Source organism: Vigna unguiculata, chromosome 3 (genome assembly GCF_004118075.2).
Source record: "Vigna unguiculata cultivar IT97K-499-35 chromosome 3, ASM411807v1, whole genome shotgun sequence".
Classification (NCBI taxonomy): domain Eukaryota; kingdom Viridiplantae; phylum Streptophyta; class Magnoliopsida; order Fabales; family Fabaceae; genus Vigna; species Vigna unguiculata.
The window spans coordinates 48,225,634-48,237,106 of record NC_040281.1 but is presented as its reverse complement, the minus strand read 5'-3'; the positions used below and the strand labels follow the sequence as shown (position 1 = coordinate 48,237,106).

General features: G+C 29.8%; 1 protein-coding gene across 1 annotated transcript; it reads left to right on the top strand.

Moving 5' to 3' along the window:
- The first annotated feature begins 1,382 nt into the window (after positions 1-1,382).
- On the top strand, positions 1,383-3,900 carry LOC114179383 (BOI-related E3 ubiquitin-protein ligase 1-like). Its single transcript, XM_028065710.1, has 4 exons — positions 1,383-1,636; positions 1,724-1,833; positions 1,917-2,299; positions 2,425-3,900. The coding sequence occupies exons 1-4, from the start codon at positions 1,590-1,592 to the stop codon at positions 2,944-2,946; spliced, it is 1,062 nt and encodes a 353-aa protein (XP_027921511.1). The 5' UTR covers positions 1,383-1,589; the 3' UTR covers positions 2,947-3,900.
- The last annotated feature ends 7,573 nt before the right edge of the window (positions 3,901-11,473 follow it).

The following is an 11,473-nucleotide window of genomic DNA, read 5'->3' as shown; positions in this document are numbered from 1 at the left end:
CATAATTAACACATGAGGTGTTTCTTAGAATACTGGATTAGTGTTGAGAACTTTTTTTTTATTTTTTTTTTATCAAAACTCTTATTTATTCATTAAACTGTGCAGTTAAGTTATTATAAAGGACAGTATGTATAAAGTGTCATCCAAATTATAAAGCAAACTTATTTTGTAGTAAATGTATCAGATATAAAGACACCTAAGATATTTTTGTATAATATAGAAAGAGAAAACTACTTGGTGTTCTCATTTAATAAATGGAAAATTAATTAAATATTTTGTATATTTCTAAATGCACAATATAAATCTTATTTGAAAAATAGGAAAATGGGAAAAAATTGAACCCATTTAATATTTAAACTCGATATCCTGACTAAGATTGAAAATCTCCTATAAATTAAAAGTACTATTCAAACAAAGAAAAAAAAATCAATGCTTTTAATGCATTATTTTATTGAAGTATCTTGTATAAGTATAAATACATTGTAAACAAGTTTAATTTCAAAATATTGGAAGAAAGATTGTGGTCATCGTATTGTTGATACTTTGAATTACTTTTTGTATTTATTTCATTTGACATTTTTCGTTTGACATTTCGGTAAAAAAATATTTTTTGTCTTACTTTATTTTTATTTTAGATAATGAGCTCACACTTAATATTTCCCTATTACATTCTTACAATTTGTGGTTAGACTTAGAAAATTATAAAATACATCTAGAAGAGATATAATGTAATAAATGCGGGAGGAAAAAAACATATTAAGAAGTTGCGTGATAAACATTATGAAATATAAATATTATTAAATTTCTTAATTCCGGTATAAAGTGTTGAATGAAAAAACAAAAGAAGATGGAAAGAATATTTATTTGATAAGTAAAGAGTATTTATGTTCTGAAGAAGTTGAGGGGGGTAAAGGAGAAGAGGTGATTTGGTATTAAAGTTGTGAGAGAGATTTTCCATTTAAAAAAAATGATAATTGAGATTTAGAGAAAAAGAAATAGGAAAATAGTAAAGAAAAAGAGGTTGCGGAGAAAAGCAAAGAGAAGGAGAAAGAGAAAGAGGGGAAACGAAACCTGTGTACCTGAACAACGCCAACCTAGAACAACAATACATCACCCATTTACCAACGCCTGTGTTGTTAAAATGATAGTTTAATAATATTTCCATAAAAATAGTAATAATATTTTGATTATTTTGTTTGTATCTATTTCTCTCATTCCTTTTGCGTCTCTCCTGGTGTACTAACTAGAAATGAGATGGAAATGCAAATGTGGTGTTGTTAATTAATAATTATTATGGGGCAGGGTGAACGCGATTTACGTAGTTAATAATAGTAGTAAAATGTAATTTAGAAATATTAGTCGGGAAAAGTATTTAAATAATATGATGGGTGTGTGTGTGAGGAAGGATAACAAAGAAAGAGGAGACTAGTTCTTAAGCGAACAAGAGAAGCAAAGGAAAAGAGAAAGAAGGAGCGAGCAGAATAAGGTGTCTCTCTTGGACTGATTCGCTTCAATCGCATCTCTATTACCACTCTCTCATCTCTTCTCTTCTCTTCTCTTCCCTTCTCCCACACCATTCATAAAACTTCATGGCCGTTCAAGCTCAATATCCATCCAATCTTCTCTTTCTAAACAGGTTCCTTCCTTATTATATACATATACACTTCTTTTTCTTCTAATTCCTCTCTCTATTCAATTCCTAATCTTCTCTTTCTCACACCAGGAACAACGGCCAAGAACTCCTTCAGTATTCATTGCAGCAACAACAACAACAACAAGGTTCTCTTTTCACCCAACCCCATATGCTATACAACAACAACCACGACAATGGAAGTATGTTCTCTAAACTCTCTCTATGCTTATTCTAACCCATAATTAACAACCACCGCATATCATTAAACATTTCAAAATACCAGGTAACAACGTCGTCAACAACAACAACAATAATAATTCTCGCAAGAGGGGCAGAGAAGACTCCACTGTTGCAAACAACACAATCACCACAACACCTTCTAATCTTATTAATCCCTTCTCTTTACAATCTCAACCCCCACAGCTTATTCATCTCTCTCAGTTACATAATCATCAGCAGAATGTCGTCTCTACTGGTCTCCGCTTATCCTTCGATGACCAACAACATCAACAGAGACTACACCTTCATCACAATCAACAACCTCAACAACAACAACTATCACTGCATGCCTCTCACTCTTCTGCTTTCTCATCTCTGTTATCCCAAGCCTTCGCTTCTCAAATCAAACAACAACGTGATGAAATTGATCAATTCCTCCTCGCCCAGGTACTAAATCTTCTCCCTTCCCCACTTTTAATTCAGAAACCCGGTTTTTTAATTCCTTCGTTACATAATTTAGTTTGTGGGGAGAGGAAATAATGATGATGACTGTTGTCGTATGGGAATATCAGGGGGAACAACTGCGGCGGACATTGGCGGAGAAGAGGCAGAAGCATTACAACGCGCTGCTGAGCGCGGCGGAGGAGGCGGTGGCACGGCGGCTCAGAGAGAAGGAGGCGGAAGTGGAGAAGGCCACGCGCAAGAACGCAGAGCTAGAAGCACGGGCGGCCCAGCTGAGCGTGGAGGCGCAGGTGTGGCAGGCCAAGGCCCGGGCCCAGGAAGCAACAGCGGCCACCCTCCAGGCCCAACTGCAGCAGACCATAATGTGTCAGGGCGGCGAGGAAGCGGCTGCCGGCGTGTCGTGCGCCGTGGAAGGCCAGGCTGAGGACGCGGAGTCTGCCCACATCGACCCAGAGCGCGTGGTGTTAGCCGCGGCGCGTCCGAAATGCAGGGGGTGCACGAAGCGCGTGGCCTCGATCGTGGTTTTGCCGTGTCGGCACTTGTGTATCTGTACAGAATGCGATGCGCATTTCCGAGCGTGCCCAGTTTGTCTCACACCAAAGAATTCAACCGTTGAAGTTTTTCTCTCTTAACAACAAACCCTCTCAATTTACTTAATTACCCTCACCCTTTCTTTGTCCATAGCACTGCCATCCAAACAGGCACCAAAACAAACTTCCTCATCAAACAAAATATAAATAAAATAAAATTACATTTTTGTTCCTCTCTTAAACTCACATGAAGAAGAAGAAGATGAAGAAGGTGAAATTTCACTTCATTGTTTTCTAATAGTAAAGTTACTTCCTGCCATGTACAACACCACGTGACTGGCAGACCCATTTTATTTTTACCTTTTGCCTGGGATTTCAATGGTTTTTGATATATAATATTAATTAATATATATAATATATTCTTTCATTGAATAATTGTTTTTCATTTCTAAAATGTGGATGATCTAAATTAATGTTACAGAGTTTTGAGAAGTTTGTTGGGTAGTGATGTTTTTGTTTCACTTGGATTAATTAATAAAGTTTGTGTTGCGTGTTAAATTAATATTTGATTTTTCTTTTTTCTTTTTCTCATTGATTGTATGTGAGGTATGGGTCTGGCTCAGGTGAAAATGGTTTTTCAGTTGTCAATTTGAGGGGTAATGTAATGTCTATGCTTGCATATGCAGTTAATAGCATTTCTTTTTCTTTTTCTTGTTTTTTTAACTTGCAAGGCATGAGAGCATGGAGCAGCGTATTACAGGGTGCGGAAAAGATGGTTAAATTATAGAAACTGATTTTATTGTGTGGCACTGAAATTGTCTTTTGAAACTGACTTCAAATATTCTCTAGTCACCCACTATAAGGTAGGAATGCTGCATTGCATATTATTTCGATAAAGCATATCATTTGCTTGAGAATGCTTTTGGCTGCTTTTTTTTTCTCTTCTCTGTTTGAGGATTCCATGTGGAATTGACAAGGGATAGTAATTCTTTTAATTTCTGATGTATGATTGATGAAAGACAAATATTCCAAGAAATAAAGTGAATATTATGTTGATCTTTTGTGTCTCTGTGTATTCATTCAACCAGGCATAGAATTATAAGATTGTAATTCTGAAATTACTTTTTAGATTAAAGGAGCAACCAACCTTAATATATATAAATAAAAATGTAGGATGTTTTCTTGATGCATTTTCAGAATGAATTGTTTATTTGGTAATAGTTGTTAGTTGCTGAAGGTTGTTTGCAGTGGCACATTCAGAAACTGGTATACCTAAACAAAATACTCCAACATTGAGTAAGGTAAGGTTCTGATAAAATATGAGGCGATTGATAATATATAATTTAACATCTTTTTATATTTGACTGAAATCAATTGAAAATCATAAAATTTATTCATTTCTATTACTTATTTAAGAGTCTTACATATGGTTTTCTAATTTCTAATTAAATTTAGTTAAGAAAACAATATATGTTTAGAAAATGTCTTATTGAACTTGATTTGGTTGAAGATACTTGGCTCAAATTTCATTCAAATCCTAAATGGGAGTGCAATAACTATTATTTCTCTATATTCGATCGTTATGGTTGGTTTCACCATAAGGAATTAATCTCTTACAAAAAGAACGGATTTTTTTTAACAAGCTAAAAAACTTATATATTTATTTTTTGGATTCTTGTTGAATAAAGGGTTTATACTTAGTAACTGATTATACTTTAAGTACACTTTTTTTTTTCTCGAAAAAGAATACACATTAGACCTGAGTTTATGCTAAAATCATATGTCGTATTAATTTTATATTTAAACTTTAATTTGAATACATTATTGTACATTTTTTTTAACAATGTTAATCAATTGAAAAATACTAAAGATGTAAAAGTTAATAATTTTACTAATTTGATGATTTATGTTTAAATTAAATTCTAAAATGATAATTTGATTTGAAAAAAAGGAAGATGTAAGAATTCATTATTATTCCGGATTTATCAGTTGCAAAAAAGAAAATCATTATTTCACATTTTGAAATTATTAAACAAGCTTAATATTTTGGATTAAATATTCTTTGACCAGTTTTCGCATTTGCATTAATTGTGTATTCATTTATCAAATATTATTATACCTAATAAAAAGTTAAAATGAAAATTGAAAACATTGGATAGATTTTTTATTGAGGAAATGTAAAAATGTTGAAGAGGATTTATAATTATTCTTAAATAAATGAAAATGCTATATATAGATTGAGTAATATTATTTATTTATATAATACTATTAATTATGAGGTTTGAGAAAAAAAAAAAGTAAAGTTACGAATACATGTAATATTAAACCATGAAAAAATATGTCTCACCTTTTTATTTACTCCATTTCTTTTAGTGTTTATCATACTACTTAAGAGAATTATCAACTACAAAAATATTATATTAGTCAAATATGCCCGTATTAAAAGAATTGGAAGTTATTAACACTTATATAAGTACATTTAAATATATTTGTGAATATTATTAAACAATAAGGATAATAATGAAAAATAATTAATACTTTCTTAATTTTGTAAAATGAAAAATATTTTGAAAGAACATGTAAATGCAGGGAAAGAAGGACCAGTAAAAGAATTTATCATTAAATTTAGAATACTATTTACATTGATTTCAGTGATAATTTAAAATTAGATGAGTACAAAATCCTTCTAGTTATTTTTAATATTAAATTAAAAATAAATTGAAAATAGTATATATTTAAATTTATGTATTTAATAAGTAGAAACGTATGAAAATATGTCATAAAAAATTTACAAAATTATTCTAATAATTGTCAGTACGATAGGTTGGTTATATATGAATTTAATGAGAAAAATTGAACAACTTAATAATTCATAATTATTGAATACTAGTTGTACTGGCAAATAATTGTACCATATCATGGCATTTTCATAATACATGAATCGAAATAAATGAGGGAGGAAATTAACCAAAAAGGAATAGGAAAAAGTGGATGGGAGCTTTAACATGTTTTTCTTCTACTCGCCAAAAACAAAATCAGATTTTTCTTCTGATAAAAGAGTTCGGTAATTTTTTTTTAGCAAATTCTCACACCATTCATCTAAATTTGTTAAACATTTTACCACGCCAGTTCCTTATTAATTACCATTTTAAAAATATAAAATAACTATGAAATTTACTATTCTGTATGACCCTTTTATTTTTTTTTCTATCATTAATAAGATTATATTTTATTAATTAATTAGTGATAAAATTCTTTGCAAAAAAACACAGGAAAAACTGAATTGAAATATTTGTTTTATTAATGAAATTTGAAGAGTATACAGGTTTCATTTGTTTTTTCTGTTAAATTAGCTCGAAACCACAAATAGCAGCAAAGCCCAATACGTAGCGACTTAAAATAAACAAAAACAAACTTAAAAGGGCCCAAAATAACTGTTGTTGACAAATACTTATATTATTCAGTGTCATCTTCTTCCCAAATGTTTCTTCTAAAGAACTATTACTTTCACTGTAATTGGTTGTGTAAATGTAAAGTATGACAAACATTAAACTCTTTCTTGAAAACAATTAAATAGTTAATATATGATGTAGTTTCATGGTAGAAGGTTGAAGCGTGTTGTGTTTGGGTTTTGCATGCATGTTCCAAAACCCAAATCAAAACAAATATAAAAGTAAAATTCTGATTGTGCACACAAATATATGCATAAGAATTCAGAGGTATTGACCCTTCAAAGTGAAGCAGCCTAATAATCGTTTTTAAGTTCACCAAGACCGTGGCAGGACAGTGGCAACAGAGCCAGTTCAATTGATTCCCAACAGAAATAAAATAAAAAATAGTAAATGTGAATGCCCCTCATCTTTGTCACTGTCACCACTCTCTAATTTACTTCATTTATGCATTTACTATCAAGTGAATCCATGCATTGCATAGAATGGAACAGAGTCAGAAGAAAGAAAACAAAATAGTCCCTCTGTTTCAACTTCCAAGAAAAGACCCTTTAATTTTTTATGAGAAAAAAAAAAAAAAAAACAAGGACAGTTTGAGAAAAATAAACAAGACCAGCACTACTGCTATTTCTACTACTCTTGGTTGTCCTGTAGAAGGAAAAGGAAAACATGATGAAGAAAATGTAAAGGAAAGCAACAAGAAATGGGACAAGACTTGAGGCATCATCATCATCTGATGTGAAGTCTTCTCCTTCAACTTCAATTATCAAAAGTGGTGGAACTCAATTCAAAGACAAACTGATACCAATTTAGCCAAAATCAGGGCTATCAAACAAGTGAGACAAGTAATGGAGAGAAACACAAGGGTCACTACTATTAATACACTCCCAATACAATAAATCTCTCTTTTTCTTTCTCCTATCAGTACATTCAATTCAGACCATAATTCCAATTTTCGACCACCTAATCATTTTTAACTGTGTCAAATTTAACGTTTCACTGCAACTCAATTTTAATCCAAAAAATTATTTTTCAAACTTTACCCTGTCGGAACTTATATACGCATGAATGTAGAGAAAAGATTGTATTGTGGACACACTTATTTTTTTAATAAATATGAGATCGTCCTCATGTGATCCTACCTCGCTTTGTCCACGCTGCTGTTATATTCTATGTACTGTCTGACTTAGCATCTGTGTGAGGAGAAAGAAAATGAATTAATTTTGAAGCAGAAAAGAAAAGTAGAAAATAGAGGGGAAAAGGACAATGAGAGCTTGTGATTTCTGCGAGAGTAACATGTAAAATTGGTGGTCATGGGAAAAAGGGTTTGCAGATGAAACAAGTTTGAGCTGTCATGGATGGAAGCAAGGCACGCTACATCGCTATAATTTCATTCAACCACGATCATCACTCACTTTTGCAAAGTTATGTGTCTTCTTGAAATTGATGATTGCTTTCGATTACCCAAACCTTCGTTAATTAATTTCTCTGGGTTGGTGAACGAATCACACACTTGAGCTTATCCAGAACTAACAACACTAATACGCTAATCATGTTTAATTACTTCGTATAGTAAGCAAATCAGAGGCTTTTCTATATGTGCCCAACTAATTAATTAAACAAGCAATTATTGAATATTGAGACGTTAGAAGATTTATGAAGCAAGTCATTCACATGCATGATTTGTTATAGTACAAATAAATAGTGTGTGTAAACAATATAGAATATAGTCATCATGCATGCATCTCTATATAGTACAAAAGATAGTTAATTTAAAAATGAATGAGGTTGATGATTATGTGGATGAATAAGCAGGCCAGAAGTTGTGATAATAAGGACGTTTGCTGCAACTTTGTTTGAAATGAGATAGGATTGAATGCATGGATTTGAGGAAAGCGAAGAGGTAAAAAACAAGAGTTAACGTATGCTAAAATTGAAAGTAAAGAGAGTGATAAGGACAAAAAAAAGAGAGAGGGAAAGAAAAAGGGCAATGATAAGAGTACGCAACGGTGGAAAGAGGTTTATGTATGGATGAGAATTTAAGTGTGACTCTAAGTCTCACATTATCTTAAAAATAAAAGTTTATAAATTTATTATCTTAAAATTTTGAGTTAAAAATGATGTTAATCTTTTATGTGTGGGTTAAACTTATATCTCGTTAATATTGTATATTTGGATCAACAATTTTGAAAAACCTAACATAATGTTATCCAAGTGATGGAAGATAAGGAAGAAGAAAATGTGAAATGGAGAAAATAAAAAAGGAAAAAGAGAAAGTGTGTTCCTTTGGCATCTAGAGGTTGACGACAGGTGGATCCAACGTCGTTTTGTTATCATTACTCATGTTACTGTTTCATCCCATTTTTGTGATAACAACACGACACCATTTTTGTTGTTGTGATTTCGAGGAAGGGACACTGATTTATTAATTTAGGTGTGGAATCTAATTAACATTAACTTCCATACAATTCAATTCATCATTTTCAATACCATCACTTCCGGCACTTGGCTTAAACCTTTATATTTTATTTCATACAATAATCACACTTCACATGTCCATACTCCACGAACACTTAGAAAAGTTATAAGGTGGATTTCATGAATTTATTCTAGGAGCTCTTGAAAAGTTATAAGATTAATTCGATGAATTTAAAAGAAAAGATGAAAAAACTTGTAGGCTCAACTCTATCATAAGAAAATACTAATGATTAACTTATTTTATTTTCATCTAAAGATACTCACTCATTTTTTTAATATTATTAGAATATATTTTTTAGTTAAATATCGGCTCTGTATCTATCATTTTATCGGCTCTATATTTTACAATTTGCTTACATATATGCACATAGGTCTCTATCTACATATATTGATGGATTAACTATGCTTTATAATTGAATCAAGCATTGTTTGCGTGTTAATGGTACATGAGAAAAGTTGGATGAAAATAGATGAGAAATAAAACAAATTAAAAATTGATTGAAAAAATGAGAATATGATTGAGAAATAATTAAAAATTAAAGGCGTAAGTTAATGTACAAAAAGATTTAATCATTGAAGAATACAATCACTCAAAACATACAAAATCAATTATCTTATTTCATACAAGTACATAAAGCTATGACTCAAATTATCTGAATACATGCATTGATATTAGACCCTGATAAGTTGTACACTTATAATGACATCTAATGCTCTGTAGAGCAATAGACAAAGAGTTTTTCTCTACAACACAATGTTAATCCGTTCAATCTTTTGAATATTATTATTTAAAAAATATTTGATTACATATAAATATGCAAGGAAGGTTTACATATATTTTGTTGACATTTTACTTTTAACAAAACATTTCAAATATAACTTTTTTAAAATGTGTTTTACAAAATAATTTCACTAATTTAAAATTCATATGTGAAGATTCTTAATATATTTTATTTACCCTTAAATCATTTTCATTATTTTTGTTCCAACCCGATCCAAATCCGTCTAGCAGCATAGTTAGGAACAATCACCGTGTTCCCGAGGTATTGTTAAAGTGTATCCAGTACATCCAATAAGTCTCACATCGCTTAAGAGTCGAGATCAAACGCATTTTAAATACTTCTTCTTCTCTCCACCCTTCAAGTCCCCTTTTAAGGACAAAACTGTGATGGAGCTCCACGTTTCAAATTATAAATGTATACATCTCAAATTGATTCCAAATAAAATTTAATGAGAATTAAAATATTTATTAAATTTGCAAACATGTTAATGAAACCAGTTGATAAAAATTAAAAATATGTTTAAAAAATATCATAGGAAAACAAATACTCAAATTAAAAAATAATTTAAATATATGTTTACTTCATATTTTTAAATTCTAATGAAATATCTTTTTCATACACTAATAAAAGTCATAATATATCACTTGAACAACATCACACAAAGAGCAAACATTAAACTAATAATTATAAATTTTTAACATAGATATTTCATCTTTTGAACTTCAATATATGGAAGATGATAAAAAGATTTATGGTAATTACGTTAAATTATTATCTTACAGTAAATAAAATTTATTTATACAATCATAGTAATAAAATTACAAGTATGATAATGAGTAAAAAAATAAAAAATAACTATATAAAAATATAAAAATATAGTATTATATAAGATAAAAATAAACAACAAATAAAAATATTAAAAAAATGATCAAATGTGTATCTTAGAAATAATTTGAAATATCATTAAATGAAATGGGACAAAAAAAAAACATATGTAAAATCAAGGATATGATAAAATAAGAAATAACTTAGAGATTTAAGAAAACTTTTCAAATATCAACATAATAGATGGTCGAGAAATAACGAAAATTGTTTAAACAAAACAAAAAAGTTTTCAAATGAAACAAAAATTAATGATAATATAATAAAAAAGATAAACTTTTTATATTACTAATGAATGAAATGTTCATGCTATTGAATCCTTAAATTGAGAATGTTAAACATTCTCATATGTAAAAATAAAATATACAATAAATAAAAATATTAAAAAAAGTAGAAAGATTCAAATGTGAGACATAGAAAATATTTGATTGACATAAATCAGTTAAACATAATTACATAAAGCTTGTGATAAGACGAAAACTATACTGGAGATGCAAATAAATCTATGACAAGGCTTAATAATTTAAACGAGACAGGGATATGACGGGGATGAGTATTATGGCAAGTACGAGGATAGGGACAAGACGGATATGTATATCTTCATCCCCATACCCAATTAAAAAAGTCAAGTATTTCTCATACTCATATTCAGTTAATAAGAAAATTTCATGTTAAAACATAGATGAATTCAAATAATATCCAGGAAGACATATTTATTTGTCATCCCTAATTCCTTCACATATATCACATTCAAAATATACATCCTTTGACTCACCACTTACATGGTTATTTAGTTTCGTATCAAAACAAAAGAATAACAAAATTATAATTACAACCTAAACTAAAAGATAAATTAATTATTTAACATAATATATAAATATAATTAAAATATGGACAATTACACTATAATCGTAGTGAAGATAGCATATTTCATTCACATCACATACATATAAATATATAAATAGCAACTATCACAATGTTTGAATTGTTTAATATTCTATCTCATTGCATATAAATTTGACAATATCATATAATACG

Coding starts and splice junctions, on each gene's coding strand:
- LOC114179383 (XM_028065710.1), top strand. CDS start 1,590: ATGGCCGTTCAAGCTCAATATCCATCCAATCTTCTCTTTCTAAACAG. Junction 1,637..1,723: donor AATCTTCTCTTTCTAAACAG/GTTCCTTCCTTA, acceptor TTCTCACACCAG/GAACAACGGCCAAGAACTCC. Junction 1,834..1,916: donor CAACAACCACGACAATGGAA/GTATGTTCTCTA, acceptor TCAAAATACCAG/GTAACAACGTCGTCAACAAC.